This window comes from Parasteatoda tepidariorum, chromosome 2, assembly GCF_043381705.1.
Source record: "Parasteatoda tepidariorum isolate YZ-2023 chromosome 2, CAS_Ptep_4.0, whole genome shotgun sequence".
NCBI classification, from domain to species: domain Eukaryota; kingdom Metazoa; phylum Arthropoda; class Arachnida; order Araneae; family Theridiidae; genus Parasteatoda; species Parasteatoda tepidariorum.
The window spans coordinates 34,807,883-34,832,564 of record NC_092205.1 but is presented as its reverse complement, the minus strand read 5'-3'; the positions used below and the strand labels follow the sequence as shown (position 1 = coordinate 34,832,564).

General features: G+C 30.9%; 1 protein-coding gene across 2 annotated transcripts in view; it reads right to left on the bottom strand.

The window, feature by feature from the left end:
* The window catches only part of LOC107446167 (A disintegrin and metalloproteinase with thrombospondin motifs 18), a 46,720-nt gene extending 22,294 nt beyond the window's left edge, over positions 1-24,426 (bottom strand). For both annotated transcript variants that reach the window (XM_043043609.2, XM_043043610.2), the window contains exons 1-5: positions 24,278-24,426; positions 10,076-10,145; positions 7,932-8,245; positions 4,816-5,008; positions 2,245-2,507 (exon numbers count right to left, since the gene is read on the bottom strand). In XM_043043609.2, coding sequence (XP_042899543.1) covers positions 2,245-2,507; positions 4,816-5,008; positions 7,932-8,245; positions 10,076-10,145; positions 24,278-24,349 — 912 coding nt within the window. In that variant the 5' untranslated portion in view covers positions 24,350-24,426. The remainder of the gene's footprint in view (positions 1-2,244; positions 2,508-4,815; positions 5,009-7,931; positions 8,246-10,075; positions 10,146-24,277) is intronic.
* Between the last annotated feature and the right edge of the window lie 256 nt (positions 24,427-24,682).

The following is a 24,682-nucleotide window of genomic DNA, read 5'->3' as shown; positions in this document are numbered from 1 at the left end:
AGTAGAGTCCTATGTAAGATTGTTCGGAGACACTGTCAATCTTCACTATATTTTCGTGAACGACAGCACACACTCGCAGGCTTTGTTGCTCAATAAATACCTACTCAGGCAATAGAAGGGCTAGCCAAAACTCTAGGCTTGGATTCCATCGAAAATATCAGCTCACCAACTCCTCTCTCAAACCTACCGGTGTTTTTTTTAAAAAAAAAACAGTCTTACTGAAGGAGGGAAATATTTTGTCCCAAGGCTTATTTGCTCTAAAACATCGCTATTTTCTCAGTAAAGTGTGAGTTCATTGTTAGACGTGCATTGTCGTCAGGGGAGGAGTCATACCCCAGATTAAACCCTACACTAGTTCATGACCTTAAGATCTTTTCTATTTTTAATTAAAATAAAAATGTTTAAGAAATGTATGTAGTTAAATGCAAAACCACTTCGGTGGGGAATGCGTGGTTTGTGTAATATGAAAAACGTGTTTTTTAAAAGATGATTATGTAATTTTGAGCAATTTAATTATGTCCTAGTTTTGCATCTTTACTTAAGATCTTCAAGCATTGTATATACTCAGTGTGTGAGTCATAGTCAGTCGATGTCCATTCATGCTGTCGTCTATCATAAAATAATACTGAGAAGCAAACTCAATTGGGGGGAAAAAGGAGTAATTTTCGAAACTTTGCCGATTTCACCGAGTTTTTTTTTAAATTTCCAATTAGTTCATTTAATTGAGCATTATGTTTACATTTAAAGAGGGGAATAAAAAATGAATATAGGAACTGAAATAATGTATTAATTAGAAACACTAATACAAGTGAAATACATTACCATATTAAATACAGTTAGTAAATATGTTGTGACATTTTCAGTTCCATGTTTCTGAACCATCTCTCTATCAGCTACAACCAGTGTTTCAACGCTCCTACGCTTCTTTCTGTATTGGGAATGTCTCCTTTTGTCTCCTTCCCTCGTAGTCTTATGACCATCAGCCCAACGCTTTGTTCTACCTTTGACTGAATTGTTTTGCGACTTTTCAAAAGCAAATTCCNGCAGGAGGTGGTGAACTGCAATTGATCTTCCAACCCAACTTTGCGAGCACGCATGTAGTCATCCGTAAAATTGAACTTCATAGTGCTCAAAACAATCTTACATAGGGCTCTAAGAATTCAGCCATGTATATCAGAGCTGGCACTCTGGGGCACAGAACAACCACCGGAACTTGCTAGCAATATTAGAAGTGAGCACGTTTGAAAATGTCAATCCTGTCTGCAAAATAATTTTCGACTTTTTCACATATGTTGGGAACCACGGACGCAGTACCATCCTTTCAACATCATGATATTTGGTCACTATGGAGGCCAGGGTTTTATGGTGTAGGCCGGTTTTATGTTAAATGCTCCCACAGACCTGACTTCTCTGAGGTATGGGACTGAATTAGTAGAGTCCTATGTAAGATTGTTCTGAGGCACTGTCAATCTTCACTTCATTTTCGTGAATGACAGCACACACCAGCAGGCTTTGTTGCTCAAGAAATACCTACTCAGGGAATAGAAGGGCTAGCCAAAACTCTAGGCATGAATTCCATTGAAAATATCAGCTCACCAACTCTTCTCTCAAACCTACCTGTGTTAAAAAAGAACAGTCTTACTGAAGGAGGGAGATATCTTGTCCCAAGGCTTTAGATTATTTGTTCTAAAACCTTACCATTTTCTCAATAAAGTGAGAGTTCATTGTTAGACGTGCGTTGCAGTCAGGGGAGGAGTTATACCCCAGAAACCCTATACTAGTTTGTGACCCAAAGATTTTTTTAAAATTAAAATAAAAATGCTTAAGAAATGCATGTAGTTAAATGCAAAACCACTTCTGTGGAGAATGCGTGGTTTGTGTAACATGAAAAACGTGTTTTCTAAAAGATAATTATGTAATTTTGAGCAATTTAATTATGTCCTAGTTTTGCATTTCTACTTAAGATCTTCAAGCATTATATATACTCGGTGTGTGGGTTATAGTCAGTCGATGTCCATTCATGGTGTCGTTTATCATAAAATAATACTGAGAAGCAAACTCAATTGGGGGGAAAAAGGAGTAATTTTCGAAACTTTGCCGATTTCACAGAGTTATTTTTTTATATTTCCTATTAGTTTATTTAATTGAGTATTCTCTTTACATTTAAAGAGGGGAATAAAAACTGAATATAGGAACTGAAATAATTCATTAGTTAGAAACACTAATACAAATGAAATACATTACCATATTAAATACAGTTAGTAAATATGTTGTGACGTTTTCAGTTCCATGTTTCTGAACCATCTCTCTATCAGCTACAACCAGTGTTTCAACGCTCCTACGCTTCTTTCTGTATTGGGAATGTCTCCTTTTGTCTCCTTCCCTCGTAGTCTTATGACCATCAGCCCAACGCTTTGTTCTACCTTTGACTGAATTGTTTTGCGACTTTTCAAAAGCAAATTCCCCGGGAAGCCAGTGGTCTTTCCTTCTTGGTCGATGAGGCATGTCTGAAAAATCATCAAGTGTCGACATGCTGTTACTATATACGCATAATTTGTGGGATGATAATTTTGAAAAATTCGCTCATAATTTTGCATAATTGTTGGGTGCTTAATGATTAAAATTTCCGTCGAATTTAATCATTAGGCTATTGAAAGCATGTCCAAAAAGTATGGAGATGATCGAATATCTCAAGAAATATTCTATAATCGAAAATTCTATTATCTAAAAATAAAAGTGCGAAATATTTTCAAAGCATGCAAACTCGGACAGCAAGCCACCCTCTGAGGGTGAGGACAACTTAAAAGTACTAAAAAGAAACCCTTATTTTTAATTGCAGATTTGAGTTCTGCGAAAAAAGTGCATTGATTTGTCCTATAGGCTTTAGCTCGTCACAAATATTGCTACTGCAATCAAAAGATAAAGGATAAATACATGTTATATCGGAAAATAAAATAGATGAATTTGATATATCAAAAAACCTATCTAATGACATCAATCTCAATCATACCCCGAAACTTGGCTCCGCTCCCAATTTCAGCCCTCTCCTCCCTTTGAGTCGCAAGGCAAATCGCGAAAGAACGAGTTTGAGAGTGGGGTCGAATTTAGTGTCATGGGATGAGGAGGGCTTATATAGTTTGTTTAAGCTAAGAACTCCTCCCGCCACAAAGCCTGAGGCTATCTGGTGCTACGGAAACAAGAATGGCGCATTTTAGGGAGGGTAGCTTCACGCTAGCAATAACACAATAGACCGAAGAAAGAGATTCCCTTTCTCTCGCCGACCCAAGCTGAAACCACTCCAAAACTGTTACCCCGCACCCCTATTTGAAATAGTCATACCTCGTTACCATGATCACCGCCACAAGTCCAGGTCTGGACCTGTGGCGGTGATCATAGTAATGAGGTAACGAGGATCATGAGGCATGGTGACGAGGATCATGGTAACGGTGATCATGCTAAAGTAAGTCTGACGAATGTCTGGGGGAGTTCTTATTTTAGACAAACTTTTTTTTTAAAAAAAAGTACTGCTGTAAAAGTTTTTTTTTAAAAAAAAGTACTGCAGTTAATACATGGACGAACTTAAAGTGAAAAACGAGATGTTTTTTTTTCGATTTCAAATAATAAAATAAACATTCTAAAATTTAAATTTTTCAAGTAAACTAAAAATAGTAGTTTACTTTGCTTAGACCTATTAAAACTATAAACGTAGGTCGCGTCTATTTCGAAAGACGTAAGACTTTCGGTGGTGATAGAGGTTTATTACGAAGGTTATACGCTATGTTTTTTTCGTTTTAGGTCTTAAAAACTAAAATTATTTCTCCTATCTAAGTATATATAAAATATACTATACAAAGAATATGTATTATCTTTTATGTTATTATTTTTAGCGTTATGCCTGTTAGTTTGTTCATGCCAGAAAATGGTCGGAATTTCGATTGGAGAGATATTTATCTAGCACTTTTTTCGAAACGATTGAACTCGAGTTGAAAATTCAAAATTCCAGCTAGTCAGGAAAAGGTTGAAAAGTTTCCTGCAGCATAATATAACAACGAATTCTGCTTTCAGTGATCAAGAAATGATTAAAATTTATGTTGTCATCTGGCACTAAAAAATATTAATTAATAATATTCTGCTAAAAGATATTAGAAAACTGTTGAAAATTGCATTGTCATCAGGCTGGAGTACTTACTGATTAAGTACTTTAGGTAGTCGGAAAATAGTTGGAATTTCGCAAGCGAAATTCCACCTTTATGTCTATATTTCGATGGCTTCGTCATAGTATTAATTGATGCTTTTTTACGAATAATATACTATTTTTAGAACTACCGTGAGTTTGTAACTGTTACTCATGACTGTTAGGTGAAGTTTAGCTATCCAAAGCCAACGCTGTCTACGCTTATTTTAAAAATGACGCAAAATGTCAATATAGTGAAAAACCACAATTTTGTGAAAATGAAAAAGGCTTGTAGTCTAATTTTTTAATATTTAAAAATTTACTCCAATGCTGCATTTCTTGGTCTCATAAAAATTTGCAAAAACCGAGAATAAGGCAGTGATTTTGATAATTTTCATCTAGATGAGAAAATGGCGCCAAATTGGTGATTTTTAAAAAAAGTTTAATAACTTTTCAAAAATTTAAGCTATTTTTCTGTTCTAAAGCCCAGATAAACGGCAAGATTATGCATATATTTTAAAACCATTGCATTGCTAAGTCACTTAAACTGTATTTTTTTTTATTATCTTGGCGCAGAGCTTTGAAAAACAGCGTTCTAGACACAAGAGCGATATAAGAAAAACGTAGTAAAAAATACTTACACCTTCGTTTTTTTCCACAAAAGAATTTCTGATCTTCCTCCTTAATACTTTCCTTTTCCAATTCACTTGCCAATGGCACAGTAACAGATCTTTTGGACAATACGTGAGGTGTGGCTGTTGCAAAACTATCTTCTTCATTGTGATTTACAGGTTCGAGTAAATAATCAGAATCTTCCGTTTTCAACATACCTCTCTGTAGATTTAAATATTGAAAAATTAAAATAAAATACACACTTACAGCATTTTTATCATTTGCAGCGCATTTACTATACACTTGTTTCTTGAAAAGTATAAAATTTTATTAAAATATATAATAATACTTTCGTTACAAAATATAATTGTTTAAGAATAAAGGAAAAATGTTTTTTTGAATGCATGCGTTGTAAATTAAACGATATGCTTGTTGGGCACAGACTTGCAATATTGACTTGGCATTTAGTCAGTTTTATTGTTATTTACATCAAATTACAAATTAACGTATCTTACTTAAACATATAACACCACCACCGTGCGTATGAAAATCAGATCTTGGAATGACCCTGATATAAAATGACTTTCTGAATTCAAATATGTGGAATGTTTTCTTAAAACCCCTTCCACTTATATTTATCAATTCTTTTCCTTGCTAAAAATGTTCATGTTTTAAATTTTTTATCCCTTTAGCCCCCTTGGTAGAATTTTAACGGTTAAAATTATGAGCTTTGAAGAGGGTTTTGCCCAAAATATCTTGGGTGAGGGAGGAAAACATAATTCATATCCGGATTCTGATCATTGCACTTTTTCAAATATATTGCTGAAATCAGGGATTAATTTTAAATAACTAAGAATATTTGAGCTGAACCTTATGTTTTGAGGGTGTTTTTCTGATTTTCTCGTTATTTTTAGAAAGTTCTTTTGCTTGCAAATCTAATGAGCATTTAACCTCGTATAAAAACTCATTTGCTGCTGAGAACACTATAGCAAGTATTGATAACAAGCGTTCGACCGTTCAGTATTGAAGACAATAAGAATCTGTTTCAGTTAACTGAGTTGGGTTCAGTCCAAATTTCCCACCGTAGATAGAACGGAAATCGACTTAAATGTTGTAGTTCGTAAATCTCATCTGTAAAACAAGTTGCCCGAGACGGCGGGAAAACATTACTCACCAGGTTGTTGTCACTTGCCGCTAATTTTGAAGACAATTTGGCAAAACCACAAGTATTTTTACGCCAAAGAGAGACAGAATCTGTTCTAATAGCTCATTTCGTGTCTTTAGAAAATGCAGCTGCAGATGAATGAGCATAAGCAAAGTTCTGTGAATCACAGTTTCAAGTAACTAAGAATGCGATTGCTAATAACAGAATATTTTTCAAAACACCATACAAAAAAGTTTTTTTTTACAATTTTCAAATATAGAAAAAATATAAATTTGCGGAATTCGTTCGTGAAAGTACAGTTTCAAGTAACTAAGAATGCGATTGCTAGTAACAGAATAGTTTTTTAAAAAAACATACAAAAAAGTTTTTTTTTTTTAATTTTCAAACATAGAAAAAAAAATACAAATTTGTGCAATTCGTTAATAAAAGTAAATTTTTTTATTAAAAAAACTAAATTTTTAGCCTTTGCACTTAGGTTACAACTAATTGTTATTGTTGTAAAGTCACCTGAAAAATTATATAGATGTATAAGGATTTCCCTATATATGTTTAGTATATATGTTATATATATGTTTATAATCCTTTTAAAAATATACAAATCATGAGAATTTTAAGTTTAATATTTACGCTATCGAATTAAAGCAAAAACAGTATAGAAATCTAATCAATCTCTGTTAAAAAAAGTGTAAAACAGGTTTGATTACTGGACTAAATGGAGAGAAATTGGAAGGTGATTATTAGAAACTGCTCCTAGTTTCGTAAGGCAATTCGTTCAGTTAGGATGTTTTTCATTCTGCCATCTTTAATATAATGATTTGAGAGATATTACTTATATGTTTGCTTCCTTTCCTTTAAATATAAGTTTTCTAAACCTAATCTGCGGAAGGGGTTTACTTCTCTTTTGACAGGAATTCGAAAAATATATATTAAAAGCAGTCGTTGCGTAACTCTCTGGATTTATACCAGCTTTTGAGAGCGAAAAGGAATATAATTTTATAATGATGAAATGTGTTTCATAAACAGTTAAAATAAATTTTTTTAAAAATACATTTAAATTTTACTTAAAAAAATACTTTTTTTAAAAATTTTACAAGACTTTTGAATTTTAGGAATTAATATAAAATGATGCCTAATTCTAATAAATATTTTTCGAAATAATCATTGAAATTAATAATAAAACATTCCTTCAATCAATTCAAAAATTCGTACTTGGAGAATTAGAAAAACTAAACTTTGGATTGTTTCCTTGTTTAAGTTTATATCAAAACATTTTAAAACGAATTATACCAAAGACTATACATAAAATATATACCGGAGACGTGAACAAAAAGTAATTCAGATCTAATCTAAATTAAACTCTAACAACAGTCTAAAATGGGTAAAGAATTTCTGAAACAGTACAAGAAACTTCAGTTCAAACTAAAACTTTAGCTCGCCATTATTTTTAAAATATGAATAGTTATGGTATAAATTTCTCTGGAGACCAAAATGATAAAAGACTAGAAAACTGAAGTATACTTATTGTGAAAAATAATAATCACAATAATAAATAAATAAATAAAACAAATAATAAATCTCAAGGACATAATTTTAAAAATTTGCGAACTAAATGGTTTGACGCGATTTCTTCCAGATCTATAGCATTAAAATGTAAATTCTCAATTCTGAAAAAAATGCGTTACTAACTCATCATTTTACAGAATTAAGCTTACTTGGTAGCACTAAATATTCTATCGCCAATGGCTAACTTGCGAGTGGAAATTTTGCACCCTATTCTAGTGAGTAAAGTAAAAAGAAATAATACAAAAACGAATCTAAGCTTTGTTACTGAAAAAAAAAATCAAGAAAACTCTTCTTTATAAAAACTTAAGACTTTTGACCTGTACATATATTCCGCCTATAGCTTATACACACAAACATTTATATGGTATCATTACAGTATTTCATTGCGAATCAAATAGTGTCATTACAATGACTCACCATTCCACCACATAAATTCAGAGCCACTGCAGAGTTAGGGCGATTCTTTATCTGACCCCGAAACAAACACTTTTCCAGATCTCGTTTGTCTTTTTTATAACCACGAGATGAATTTCCACCCAAATGATATACTTTGAAAGTTGGCGCGAGAAGGTCAGGTTCAGACTGCACCTCCAGATGGAAACGTTCTCGAAGACCTTCCAGAATGAAATATCTTCGATTGGAACTGTGAATGTCTCTTCTGGCTCGAATGCCATGCTCACCTAGTGGTTCGCCATTTTCATTCACTTCGATGGGGGTGATGATTTCCTGATCTGAAAAAGTTTTGATGTATAAATGAACAAGACACATAGCAACGATTTAAAATGTAGGGAATATTAAAATTGTCGATTAGCATTCGTAGGGAATTAGAACAGGATGCTTCCTTTTTTATGTTAATGTGATGGTGACATAAATATAAAAAACGCGATTATGTATATAAGTATTTAAATCTGATTTTATCACCATCTGTTGAATTACTACAATAATAATGCGGATGTGTTGCACTCAAAATTAAACTTTGCAAACTTGCTATTTAGAATATATTACAATTTAGAGTTAAGTTTTAAGATGAATTCTACTTCGAAGAGGATTTTTAGAATTATCTAAGCCCGTATTTGTTCCAATTCATATTACGCTTTCAATCGGTGATATTTTATGCCTGTATTGTTGTTAGTGTAGGCCTTTGCCGCTATACGATTCAACCAGCTATTGCTGGGATATGAACCTGTATAGTCTATAGCTTCATGCCATTTTTTTCAAATCATGTGCTAATTATTGATGACGAGTTCAGACGCGTCATATAACTAGATCATTTTTATACTAGCTTACGCTCACAGATAAGTATAGAATTTGCTTTCGCTTAGGAAAGAAAATGAATAACATTATCATATAGTTTAAAGAATTAATGTACTACGTCAGTAGACAGTTTAATGTAGCACCAGTTTATGATAATCGGAAATTAATTTTTGTTCAAGATGGTGATCACTTTATGATAGTGCTATAGCCTCAAGAAAGTCTCGTATGGAGAACAAATTATGGAACACAGTAGATGGCACTGAGAACAGCTTGAACATGGCCCTAGTGTGTGTTTATTTTATTTTATAACTGTCGTTGAGAGCCGACTCAATTATGAGTTTATGGTTGCCGATGTTCAACTCCCTTGCCATGTAATTTAGAATCCAATTCATGAGACAAGGGAACTCCTGGATAAAGTATTAGAAGAAATTTGTCTTTGTGGAGGACTTTTTGCTCGAACTAACTCGTATTTGCGTTACATGGGGAAGAAAACCACTAGGACCTCCACGGTTAGCCTGACGTCAAAGGGATTCTAACCCATGATCCGTCTGCCACTGAGGATATTTCACGTCAGCACTGTGGTTGGTGCAAGCTGGATTCGGTTTCGTATGGACCAGCCATCTCTGGTATTCGAACCCGGTTCAACTCATTGGAAGGTGAACGCTCTATTCCCTGAGTGTCCACAGATCTGAGCTGATTATTCAACAAATTTAACTTGTACTTTTTGTAAATCGCATGTTATAATTGATTCTTCAATGTTCTGCGTCAAGCGTAATGACAGAAAGGGAAATAGCAGAAAAAAATTTACTTATTTGAGATTGCGAGCAATAACTACACACATACTTCGTTATTATTTTACTAATACTTTGGCATGGATATTAATAAAATTGCGCAAATCAGAATATTTTGGATAACTTTTTCAACTATTTTACAACCTTGTTTAACAACAATGTCAACGTTTAACAACTTTGGTAAGTTCATACTTAATTAAAATCAACAACAATGCCCTTCATGAAGTATTACTTTCATACAATTATATTAGACAAATACTTGATGAAGTAGCATGACTTCATGAAGTATCATTTTCATACATTAGAAAAATACTTGATGAAGTATCATTTTCATATAATTATATTAGAAAAATACTAGCATCATGACTTCATGGAGTGTCATTTTCAAATTTCATGCAATTATATTAGAAAATTACTGTTTGATGTCTCGAAATCTATTTATTATATATATATATGAATTTTATAATATGATATAATATGAATTTTGTTTTTCAAAACTAAAAGAAATGATCTTACCAAAACTATTTACAGTACTTTTTACTTCAGCAAATAAACCTTGTTGCTCCTTGTCTCCAGTAGCAAGTATCTAAAATTGGCATGAAAATCATTTTTATTACTTTAAAACTCAATAATTATATGTTTAACAAAACTTGAAAGGATAATAGTTAATATTTAAGGTATAAAAGAGAGGGGTATTAAACATTTAACGAAAAAAACTAGCCGCCTTCGGTGACCACCTTTATTACCTCTTAAAATTACCTTATACAACATATAAACTTTAATGGTAACCAAACCGAATGCACAGCACTACTGTACTCAAATATTCTAATTCCTCAACCCTTCCTCTAATCCTAAGACCTTAATTATTTTTAAACAATATGATAACCAAATTTTTTCCTCGTCTAGCCGTTGTCTGTGAGAAAGTACATGATTACAATTTTAACTATTTTCAAGAGATGTACTCAATATTATCTAAGTTGTTTATGTAGTTAATTTTAGTAAAAACTTTTTAGCCGCCATTAAATCACAAAAACCACGATACATNAAAGGAAACAGACATTTACTAAAAATACCGACTAAGCAAGGGATCGACATATATACAGATTAAAATGTAATATAATTACGGTATAATTACCTGTATTTGAATAAATTTAATAACAGCAATTAAATATTTAATATTTAAACTCGAAATATCTAGACAAGGCACTTAAGTCAATGTAATTTCAATTACACGTTTGTGTTAATTTTCCATAAATAAATAAAAAAAGAACAAAATGAAGTAATATTCAAATTGTAAAAAGCAACTTTAAAACTTTGTGATATGAACTTAATTATAATATTTATAAGGCCTTAAATCTTTCAAAACAGGATCATGAGTAAATCAGTAGATGACACTTAACAGTAAATAATCAGCAGGGCCTGATTAATCGAAACAGTAGTTCTAGATAAAATGCCTTGAGTTGTGAATGCCTGAACATTTATTAACCTTCCGTAAATTTATGTATCAAATTTTAAGGACCACTACAATATGAAGTCCTTGATAACCAGTACCCTTAAAAACGAGTCCGACAACCTTTAATGAAAAAATAATCTATTACGAACTAAAGGCAATAGCCTCTAAATAGATTATATCTACTTAAAAAACCAACTATAAGCATATCGCATTACATATTCATATTTAAATGAAGCATTTAATCGTAATTATTATAATAAATGTCATTAACAAACCTCACAGCATGAAAGTAAAAACATTTAGTCAATTTAATTGAAAACATTATCTTTATCAACGGAATCAAAATTGATTATTTATAATTACTATGCTGAACATAAAAGGATCTGTCAACAGTTTTTAATCAACGTTTCATCAACATTTTTTTTACGATGTCTCACGTTTTTATCGACATATCAATCTTTCTTTCAACATTTTAACCATTCCAGACGTCAAACGGGCCACCACAGGGATGAACCACCAAATTATATTTCGATTATATCTAACCATATCAGGTTTTCTGTCACCGTATCCGCAAGCCATCTAAACGATTCAAATTACATTTTACCTTCCGAAAAAATGTCTCATTTGATATGAGTTGACAGATGCGACGTATGCAAATGTAACATACGCAATCAGTGGCTATCATCAGCAGCTGTTGTGATTGATTCGAAGTTTACAAGACAGATATTTGATTGTGCTTTTATTCCTCAACGTTTAAGCGTTTTCATATACTTTTACGTTACGGGATAATAGCAATACGATATGAAATTATTTCATTTATGCAAATTATGAAATTATTCCAATCAAGTATCTGTCTTGAAAACGTCAACTCAATTACAAACTTGGTATTAATATTTTTATATTAATATTAAAATTTTATTTTTTAACAACTTAAAATTTCATCATAACGTCTTACGCAGAAATTGTATTAATATGTTTGTCATATTTTTCTGTATATGGAACAAAAGCTTTGAAATGTCAAAAACAAAACGATTGTGTTTTTTTTTTCATTTACAGAATCGTTTGCTCAAATCATTTTTTCTTGCTTAAATTTTATTTATTTATTTTTGTTGAGCAAACGATTTATTGATGTTCAAAAAATCCGAAATTATTTTAAATTTGACATTTAAGAACTTTTTTTTTGGAATGAAGCACAGAGAATTATTATAGGCACACAATTGGGTACTTTCATTTCATGAAGAAGACGATCACAGATACCCACACTTGTGACCTATGATGTCAGCGCCAGTAGATCGTTTTTAAGCAAAATGGAGTGTGTAAGTTGAGCTAAATTTCTACATAAGTTAGAATGTTAATTAACGTGAAGTTAATGAAATGCAGCCCCGTATCGAACATAGAATTTGTTGAAATATAATTCTTTCTCTTCTACATCTTTTATTTAGCTTTGATTTATTATTTGTTTATGTATTTCATAGTAATATTGATATATTTTTGCTTTGTGTATCTGGCAACTTCAATGCCTAATTAGTTTGTTTACGTTGTTCTGTCTTTGTGTTAAGTAAAAAATATATAATGAAAGAATTGAAATCTTTTTGAAAGAATATAGAATGAGTCATTTAACTGATACTTGATGGGCTTAGTTTACTCGAAATAGAATGGAAAGAACAGTTGCTAAAAAAGTTGTTAAGAGAAAGAAACAGGAAAAATGCACTGTTGTCTCGTCACCGTGATATGTCACTAATTACCCGTCTAGAGAATGAAATAAGATATATATGATATCCAGATAATACGTTATTCTACAACAAAATTTCGTAAGTCTGTGACAATTTAAAAATCAGTTTTACCAAATTATATAAATATTACATTTGAATGAAATATGGCATATCAAAGCACTGTTTTGAGTTGCAAGTTATTTTACTCCAATAATTCGTAAAATACGAAAAGTTTAAAAATTAATCTTGCATATTTGTATAGAAAATATGTGTAACAAATTTCTTACATTTAAAATTTAAGTGAAAATAATCCGAGACATTTGAATTTTATGATACAATTTCGTTTGCTTACAACACTGCTTGGTTATTATTTTATTACTTTCAACGAGTAAACTTGTTTAAATAATAAAAGTAACTATTATTTTATAACCAAGTTAGTTTTTTTATAACCAACAAAGTCTTCATTACCAATGAAAAATAATAATGTTATAAATATCAGTGTATACGTGTTACATTCACAAACGTTCAGGCGAAGATACTTAAACTTGTAACGATGCATTCAGTATTTTCAAAAACAAAATTTATAAAAAGCGATTAACAAACAAACTTATTTCAAAACTATAAACCAAAATAAACTTAACTAACTTCCTTTCTTATGAGGAGGAAATAAGTAAATCATTTGGTTTAGAATCATTTACTTATTTCTTATGATCACTGAGATACTTTTTTTTGTAAAATCTGTAAAAATGATCAATATATATTCTTAAACTTAGGGCGTTGTTCTCTCAGTTGAATCATTCGTATAATGAAATATCTACCATTTTATTGGTCTTTGGAATTTTTCTCCTACTATTTAAACGCTGACAAATGAAATATAAATCTAGTTTAAGAACTCTAAGACTATTTTCTTGTGAGTTCAACATCCTCAAAATTGTTCAAAGTTTTATAAAGAATTTGAAGTAAATAACTTTTAGAATAGTTTATTGCTACGTTAACCTCAAACCTGACTTTTTCTCCTTCTTGTCATTTAGAAATTTTTCCGAGCATCGTGAGGAAAAAAATAAAAAGATTATTAAATCTTAATATATTTTATTTTTGAATGCTATATTAAAAAATGAGCAGAGCAAATTTAATAATAGTGAGAATTTAATAATAGTGATCATTTTAATTGAAAAGCTTCGAAATTTAAATATTTTATCAAGTAAAACTTTTAATCCAAGAGAAGAGAATATTGCAAAAAAATCGGGAGTTTTAATATTTGCGATAATAATGGACGGTATGGTCAAAACTATAGAAGAAACATTGTTTTCGACATATATGGAACAAAACTTATTAGCTGTTGGCATGTTTTATCCGTTTAATATTTTTTATAGGCTGACCCACATAGAACTATAGAAAGGATATTGGTTTAGACAGATATGGAACAAAACTTATTAGCTGTTAGCATGTTTTATAAGTTTAATATTTTTTATAGGCTGACCCACATAGAAGAACTAATTATAGAAGGGATATTTTATTAACAGATATGGAACAAAATTTATTAATTTGCTATTTGTATGTTCTGTCCCTTTAATATTTTTGATAATATTTAGTTACCCGCAGAAAATTATAACCAGGATGTAAGTTTAAAAGACAGATATTAAATAAAATTCATTAGCTATTTGAATTTTTAATCAGAATTTACGATTGTCTGCTTGTCTGACCTGATGCGCTGGATTCTAGATTCATTCTAATAAATGGCCACCTAGTCTAAATTAGCAGGGAATGAAATGATTCTGAAAAACTCTTTACCTTTCTTATCAATGTGACTATAACGGACATAGTTTGATAAAAACACAATATCAGAATACTCTTAGGAAAGTATTCTGATATTGTATTTTTATCAAACTATGTTAAAATGAATAAGAAAGGTTCTGAAAACACAATATCAGAATACTTTCCTAAGTGTATTACGATATTGTGTTTTTATCAAACTATGTTAAAATAAATAAGAAAGGTTCTGAAAACACAATATCAAAATACTTTCCTAAGAGTATTCTGATATTGTGTTTTTATCAAACTATGTTAAAATAAATAAGAAAGGGTTTTTTTTTTTAATATAAAAAATGTCATTGTAGCATAAATTTCTCTGTGGTTTACCTACAGAGGATATCATACTCTATTACAATATATATGCCGTTGGAGAATGTGCAAAATAGGCAAAGACCGATTCATTCAGAATATATCATTCAATTCTAGTGTTGATTGCAAACAAAAGTTTTCGCCAAACTCAAACAGACGAGGAATATATCTCTCAAATGATCTTCAAATCTTTGTTGAAAATGGAACCTTGCCAGATCTGCAAAACTTTTTTAAAAAAACTCTTTTCTTGTGTAAAAACATGTCTACAAGACAGTCGTGTGTAAAAACAGTTTTGTCTTTAAACTCAATGATATATGTTTGAAGTTCAAAAACACGCAGGGGAGATATTCTTAGAAAAACTTTACGGAATCTGCATCCGATAAATGTTATCAATTTTGTTTAGTCAGTTCTTTTAAATAAACGAGTTTTAATTTTATTTTTGTCCTTCTGCCGTTTGAGATAGATGAGATATGCATCAGCAAAACATGTCACTATAAATATTTTTCATGAGTATGGATTAATAATGAGTAAAAAGTTTAAAAACTACGTTTTTAAAATGGTATGAATGGATTTCCATAAAGGTTAGAATTAAAATGATTCTGTTTCTTAAAGTTCAAGGGGAAAAAAAAAAAACAGTAGGACGCATCACTTTCAAAAGTCGAGAAAGGAGATTTTTGGTGGTGATAGACGTATAATACGAAAGTAATACCCAACGTTTCCGTTTTTCATCTAAAAAAAAAAGGAATTTTTCCTTTTTTTTATCCATTTTAAAAGCGCAGTTCTTAATTATTTAGTCCGCTAGTTTATTTATTGAACGTCGTCAAAAATTCGATTGGTGATAGAAAAAAAGTTTGCTAGCACTATTTGAAAAACAATTATAATTTGTATTGGTATCAGAACAGAGTTCCAATTGAAATTTAATTACGTCAGCAGGTCGAAAAGTTATAAAAGATTTTTTATCGAGATAATTGATATTTGGTTCTAGAACGATAAATTCTCCTTGCCGCGGTCAGGGAACGATGGAAACTTATATTGTAATTGGAAATAAAGTTACAGTTACAACTTACGCTCTGTGGCTGGTTGGAAAATTTTTGGAATTTGGATTAGCGATAACTTCTGTTTGGCAATAAATTCTTTTTGTAATGGTCATGAACATTTAAATGTGTATTGTAATCAAACATCGAACTCCAGCAACACCTCGCAATTTGACAACTTAAAAGGTCTTAGGACTATTATTTCTATTTTGAAATAAAGTGAGAATAAATTCTGTTTTTATGCAGTCTCGAAACGAATAAAACTTGCAGCACAAAGACGCATTTCTAAATTCAAATAGACAAAATTTTGTTGACGATAAATTCTAATTGGTGATAATATGGTAATATGTTTCGGTAAGTGATCAAAAGCTATTTGAAATTTATAATGTCACCTAACGCATAGCTTCAGTTGAAATTTTAGCTTTCTAGCCAATTCTTAAGATATTGGAATTTTAATTGATGATAAATTCAACTACGCAATAAAATGATGATATCACTCTTTTGAATCGGCCAGAAAAGTTATGGAAATAAGCATTGTTATCGCGTACCGAACTACAGATAAAATTTTAGCTTATTAGCTAGTCTCAAGATTCCATCATTTCTACTACAAAAGGTAACTTTCAGTCACCACTAACATCTATAAAATTCCTACCAATCTAAAAATTATTTTTGCATTTTAATGCTTAGCAACCCTTTTAGTGATCTCTAGGTACTATATGGTAACTTTACAAAGATTGAATTAGGTCTTGTAAAAGTTAAGTGATTTCATTTATTTTTTTTAATCGTTGAAAGAATTTCGAGTACGAAGAACTAATAAAAATATAGTAAATCAAAAATAATAATTCAATAATAATAAATTAAAAGGCATTCAAATAATTTGAACGGATTACATAAGACTATTTTTTACATTAAAAGTACAAGAACAAGTGTAAGAACATTATAAATTTAATAACATAGAAAAACTATAATTTGTTGTTAATTTTTATTCTTTGAAAAAAATTTATAGTTAAATTAATACCTGTTAAAAACGATGATGTAAAAGGTTTACCCCTTATTTTATCAAGAATTACGAGCATGAATTGTGACGTCAGTCGATTGAACCACGCGAGCGCTACTTATATTTTTTTAAATTTATTGAAGGGTTATTTTTTGTTCTATGGTTTCTTTTCTTCGGATTAAAAAGTTAAGTTTTAACGCTTGATTGCATGTCATTTATTTATTTAGTTCGATTGAATTTTACATTTTTTTGGCATTTGTTTTATTTAGCTTGTTTTGCTTTACAATATCTATTAATAATTTCACAATAATATTTTTGAAATAATAAAAAAATTAACTTCTTATGTTTAAATTTTGTTAATAGCTAAGAAATAAAATTTAAAAATAAATAAAATGAAATAATATGACTCCACGAATTTTTAACAGATTTTAAAGCACTTAAAATATAACAATAAATTTTTTTTTTTACATTTTAAAGAGTAGAACATAATTTATTATTCTGGAGATCGTGAATTTTAATGTTATTTTCCTTTTTAAAAAAGGTGAGGAAAAAAAGAATTTTTCGACTTTTTTTTAAAAACAAATTTAAACCTTTAAAACAGTAATATAAAGTAAATACTATGTAAAATAAATACTGAAATGCTAACATCAACGAGAACTATAAAATCATACAATTTTACGACTAAAAAAATCATTTTAATTCAAAATGTTGCATCAACATTCTAATTTCGTTTCTGACAGGTTGCGTGTGAAAATAAATTATACAATATTTTAATATAAGAAACACTGCATCTAAAAACATTCCACGTTTAATAAAACAGGTGAGACGGCACATCATCAAAAAGACCTTTTACTCTTTTATCACTTTTTGAGTAGAAGTTATGGCGTTTGGTTGTCAAAAAAAGCGCCATAATTTCGAACAGATGTTACATCTTTATTCCAACAGATTATGAACGAAAGTCTTAAAATCTATTCAGGTTTGCTTTAATTCCACCTGACAGGTGTAGAAAGCTCCAAATGAATTAAACTTCTTTTTCTTCTTTTTTACACTTTAAGTTATTTTGAGAAGGTGGGTTAATCCCAACCACCAAGGTTCTTTTTTTTGTGGATAATAAGATGAAAGAGATTTTAATCTTTCTCACGACATTTCTTAAGTTGAAAGATAGCCTTTTAACTCTTTAAATCGAGCGAAAAACTTCATTAGAAATTACNTATACTAACATCAACGAGAACAATAAAATCATACAATTTTACGAGTAAAAAAATCAATTTAATTCAAAATGTTGCATCAACATTCTAACTTCGTTTCTGACAGGTTGCGTGTGAAAATAAATTATACAATATTTTAATATGAGAAACACTGCATCTAAAAACATTCCACGTTTAATAAAACAGGTGAGACGGCACATCATCAAAAAGATTTTTTATTCTTTTATCACTCTTTTAGTAGAAGTTATGGCGTTTGGTTGTCAAAAAAGCCCCTTAATTTCGAACAGATGTTACATCTTTATTCCAACAGATTATGAAAAATCTTAAAATCTATTCATGTTTGCCTTAATTCCACCTGACAGGTGTAGAAAGCTCCAAATGAATTAAACTTTTTTCTTCTTCTTTTTTACACTTTAAGTTATTTTGAGAAGGTGGGTTAATCCCAACCACCAAGGTTCTTTTTTTTGTGGATAATAAGATGAAAGAGATTTTAATCTTTCTCACGACATTTCTTAAGTTGAAAGATAGCCTTTTAACTCTTTAAATCGAGCGAAAAACTTCATTAGAAATTACATGCCGAAATAACTATTTTCTGCTACAATTTTTTCCCTCAAATTCAAAAACACATGGTCGATTATGACTGTCTTTTATATTGTTTTGGAATTCTTTTAAGAAATGCAGACAAAAAAATTATTGACAATCGTAAATAGTTGTTTCAGCAAGATTGAAACAAACATTACTAAAATATGTGGACGACTGATTCTGAGGCGAGAATAAATTCTGGTGAAATTACAGTACTATATGGTAATGAATTTCTGGTTTAAAAAAACGACAACATAATTCTGGTTAATGAAACCAAAATATAAGTTCGTTCTTTAAACCACTCGTTTTGTAAGTTTTCCGTTCATATGGTTACGGTTTCAAGGCAACTACAGATTTTCAAAATCCTAGTTCTTATTATCACGCATTTAGTAAAAAATACAAAACTGTAAAGCAAATTTAATCGAATAAGTGGTATCATGATAAAATTACTACATTCACCAAATTTCCTCACTTATTATAAAATTATATGTTATTGCTAATTTTATTAAAATCATTACCAAAGCCCTACGTTAATAATCACCGTGTTTTTTGGGGTACTCATAGATCCAGAAGCACTTTAAATTGAACCATAGACTAGTACACTGGTGGACAAAATTAAGAGATGGAAGACATTTTCCCAAATATCTCAAAAAATACTGAATATAAACAAATGAAATTTTGTATGGATATAGCTTATTCCATGATAATAAAGTATGCAAGACAAAAATGAAAGTGCCATTCACTGGCAAGACCTATTGCCAATAAATCCAATGTAGTCTGAACTTAAGGATAAAAGATGACAATAAAAGTGAGGCTTGTATAGTGTGTGTTGCCTGTAGTATGGTGTATGGTCACCCCTGACAGACAGACAGCATGCACAACGAGTATGCATGTTGTTAATAAGGGAGTTAAGGAGGACTTGTGGAAGACCCTTCCATTCTTCCACCAGAGCAATTTTTAACTCCAGAATGGCTCTGGGGGGAGGTTGTCCCATCGCAATAGCTCTCCCTAGAGTATCCCAAATATGTTCAATAGGATTCAGGTCAGGGGATTTGTCTGGCCAATCCATTCGTTAAATATCCTCGCTTTCCAGATACTCAGCAACCATGAGAGCCCTATGTGATCGCGCATTGTGGTCCGTAAAAATGAGCTTAGGGCCAACAGCGCCCCTGAAAAGACGCATATAGGGCTCTAGGACCTCCTGCCTGTGCCTCTGGGCATTCGCGGAACCATTGTCAATCACATGGAGCGGTGTGCGGGTATCTTGCATGTGCGAAAATTATTTCCATCTCTTAATTTTGTCCATTAGTGTAGCTTTGACCATACTTTTTTCTCAGTGTGGGGAATTGGGTTGAAAAAAAAATTTGAATCAATTTGATTGGCGCATGAAATTTGGAGGTGCTATCAAACAGGTTCTGATGTTTTCTTTACCACCTCTCAGTAGTGATTCGCCAGGTCTCGATAGAGTTTTTGTTTTTTTTCCTTACTTACATATTAATTTATGATCCCTAATATGTATACTTTGTACACAAGAATTCGAAATTTTTTTATTTAAGGTGGTTATTATAGAATGTGGTGGCAATCTTCACCAATATATTATTTTGTTAACATTTTCAACAGCGTGTTTATAGATTAATAATTTGTAATAGTTTCTTTAGTTTTTAAATGAAGTTATCGTGAACGCGAATGATGATCATGTCTTTTCGAACAGTTAATGGGCTGTGGTAGACCAGTGATCAGAGAATTGGACTCCGGTCCAGAGGTGTCGGGGTTCGATACTTGACTCCGCTATGACCCACCAAGTGCATGCCCTATTGTGCTCATAAAAACTGTGGAATCGAACATCCTGTGGTCGACCGCTGAGAGTGCCATATGGGTACAGAGATCATGAGAAAATTTCCTTCCCCTTCAGATCTATGTCTAAATTAAGAAAGTGGTCTCATGAATGATAGTTGCTGCTATGTTTGTGAGGGGATTTGAGGCAAGACGTATTTTTATCCTTGTGGTGCTTTCTTACCAAACGAAAGTCGCACCTTCCTGACTAAATTCGCTAATGGCTGGTGAACTTGTTTTTTCCAAGTGTCATTAGAAGCAACAACAGAACAGTTGACTAAAAGGACTTTACTGGCAGCATTGTTTCATAAGAATCTAAAAAACTTTTCAGTCAAAAAAAAAAAATTTCTAGAATGTTTTGTTGTTTCTTTTTCTTCCCAGTTTTAAGTCAGTTGGAGTAAAACATAGAAAAACATTTAAAAATTCCTCCCTAGGCTAGATCGGCTAAGTTCAAAAATAAAATTAAAAAAGTATTTTTTAATTTTTGAAGTTCTATTTTCGTAATTTTATTTTTGAAATCATTGGTCACGCTTTCTCAGAAACTAGTGCTCTTACAAAAATTTTGCAAAATGGAATTCGTAGAAACTCGTGGTTGAATAAAATATTTTTTGCTTTTTTTACGAGGCAACGAATGATCAATATTTTAATCAATATAATGCAATCTTTAGTTAAAAAACAATTAAAAATAAAACTTTTAGAAATTTTGGTAGAATAATTTCACAGACTATAAAAAACTCAAAACAACAAGGAACAATAATAATACATATAAATTTAATAAAATCCCATTACTTAATTGTAATAGTTACTTAATATTATGTTCTTAAAATCAGCTCTTGAAATAAGTATTAACAGATTTGAATCAATAGTTGACCTAAATTGAGATAAATTGTTTGTGAATGGATCAAGTCTAGTCCTAAAAGATAGTTAGCAAACTATCATTACCCTAGTTCTACGAACAATGAATCATGACCAAAAATCGATGAGCTAGTTTTCTTGCTATGGTCTACATACATTTAGCCACGTAAATTCTCATAATTACCCCACATTTGTATAAAATATTGCATAGGTTTTGGATTAGTACTTGTATGAATACAACGCAGTTCCTTGAAAGATAAATTGATACTGTACTTAGTACTGTTTTAATGCAATATATAATTAATTTTGAAAATTGTGATTCATTAATAATAAAAAATGTTCTTATTTAAATACGATTAAATAAAGTTCACCTTTAATGCTTTTTCTTTCAAAATGCATGGTTAAGTAATTAAACAACGCAAACAAGTTACGAATTATTGTATTTTTTGGCCCTTCCTGCAATGTTTAGATTAAGTTTTAGTATTTAGAAAATTTTACTTTTTATCTTTTTCTAATTAAATATTAAATGTATTAATTTCATCTGGATTAGTTGCAGTTTCAGAACACGAATGTTAAGTTATTTGAAAGCACTCTAATTAAAATTATTTTAAATCTAATTAAATTTATTTTTAATGTTCATAATCTATTCATAGAAGTGAAATCACTCTAAAACCATAAGAAACTCTAAACCATAAAAAACTCATATAAAACCGTAAAAAAATCATCTAAATCAAGGCTTAATGGAGAAGATATTTTTTTAATATTCTGCTAAATACTGTTTCGCATTTGCAAAATTTTATTCTTATTAAACCTGATTATCGCTATATTTCTAATATTTCTCTTGCTCTAACATTAGTTCGAAACTTCCTGATTTAGTTGATACAGAAAAAAAAAATCGTTCCCATGATATGTGTTTCTTTTATCACAATACAAAACTATCTTATTTGTAATCCATTTATATTCTAAAATTTTATTAAAATATTTCACAAAAAAGTAAAGTAAAAGCTAAAACAAGAAACATTTCACAGAACCTAATTTTAATTTTACAATTCCTTAATTCCAAGAACATAATCACGCATATTTGAATACGGGATTCTTCCATTATGGCCCATAGTGTCAACTATGAAAAAAGCCTTACTGACTCTAGCGTCCCAATATCAAACGGACATAATCTCAATAAGATACTCTAGTATTTCATCTCGTTTTAGTGCGTATACTCTCGGAGAGAGTGGGCCTGGTAAGCGCTTTTTTTTCTTTTCTTCCACCAGTCCTGAAGGAGTTAATAAAGCTGGTTTAAGGCTTATGGCTGCTTTGATGCTTAAAAGAGCATCGTTATTATTGCCATTATATATAAAAACTGTAAACATTAATAATGATGCTATTGCTCACTGCATAACTGCATGTCTTTCAACAGTTTTTATTTGTGTTACTTATTCTATTTTCCACATTACTGTTTTCCACATTACCAACGTTAAATAACCTTCCTATTATTTAAGTAGTGGCGTTGAATAATATCAATATATCAATGTCAGCTTTTTGAAAATTCGGTAACGAAAGATAAACTTAACTAAACTCAGCGGCGCGACAACACATGAGGGCCGACCTTGGGCTCTGGGGTGCAGGAGCAGATGTTCCGGTCAGGTGGTCAGCCGAACGCGGAACCCCCAGTGTTTAGTTCCCAAGCATGCTTGGTACTCATTTATCGACCCACTGAAGGGATGAAAGGTTGAGTCAACCTTGCCCGGCCCGAGGATCGAACCAGGGACCAGTGGCACGACAGCGCGAAGCGCTACCGCTCAGCCACCGGGCGTCAGCGAAAAATGCTTTGCAAATTATTGAGTAATGCATACTTAGCTTTGCATTTGAAGTTCTTTTCAGCAATATTATTGACAATATTACTTATGGTCTACTCTCTGTCCAAGAGATAAAAATTTCCCGTGATTAGTTGCTTCAGAATGACATGCTGCTTAGAAAGAATGCTTAGCAAACCGTTTATATCATATGTTGCTCCAGAGCAACTTTTTACTATCATATTTATCGATTAAAAGTTTTCATGATAAGCTGATGATTACTATGACGAGCAACTTAGGTAAAATTCTTAACAATTCGTGTGTGTTCTATGTTTTCTCTGGAGAAACTTATCTCTGATCTTTTTATCGATAAATATTTTCAATGATAAGTTGCATCAGAATGTTAAAACTCTTAATGAAAAGTTAAAACTCTTAACAGGTCTATCATGTGTTATGCACTTTCTGAGGCAACTTATACTAATATTGTTAAGCTTTGGTCAAGATGTAGGACGACTAGTATAAAAATTTCATGTCTTCAAAAAATACTTTTCGAATAGATAAAATTTTGTTGCAAATTTTTGATAGTTAAATTTTTTTTTAAAAATACTAACTCTCAATCTATTTATTTTCAAAAATATTTGCATTTATACCCTTTTCTATAATGTTATAGATAGAAAAAAATCTTTCGAATCTTCTAAAAACAATTTATTAAAATCTTTCAAAACGAATAAACTTTTTATACTAAACTTTTATACATAATAGATTGTTTACTTATTTATTTTTTACAAAAAATGATTATGAAAATAGAATATAATTTTCAATCTACTCATTTCAGTGAAAAATAATGAAATGAAGCAAAATTAGGTAACTAGTAAACACTAATAATAATCATAATAACATTCCACCCAATATTTCTATTTAAATAAGAAAATTTTAATCAGAGCAAATAGTAAATAATGAGATTTAAAATAGTTCTGAGTTCGATTTCCTCAGTTTCACGTTACTCATATTATATCAATATTAAATTTCTAAGTATTAAAATAAACTAGCAATATTCCTTAATTGAAATCTGTGAATTACCTTTTTTTTTATTTATTCATTTTTCTTAAAAAAAAAACGAAGTGAAGACTCACCTTAACACTAAATGACCAGACGGAACAGCAGACGATAAAAGTGAAAAAGAGAGGTCCGCTTTTCACCGGCATTGTTGATAATAACGAAAGCGATTTTGAAGGGAAGCGGCCTTGTCGTCCGACATAAAACCGAAAACAGCGCCAAGCGTTCTCTTGCACAGCCAAAAAAATCAACAAAATCTCTGAATTCTTATTGGTCCCCTGGGAGATGACTCGATGAACTCTGAATGAATTATGGAGTACGAAATAGCACACCTGTCTAGAATTTTAATAAAAGGATTTGATGAGTTCGAAGCTTCCATTTAGATGTGAAAAAAATGGCTTTAAGTAGATGATGGCTGTATTTAAAGGATTAAAATTTTGAAGGTGCAAAGGTCAAGTATATGCATTCGGAGAATTCAAATT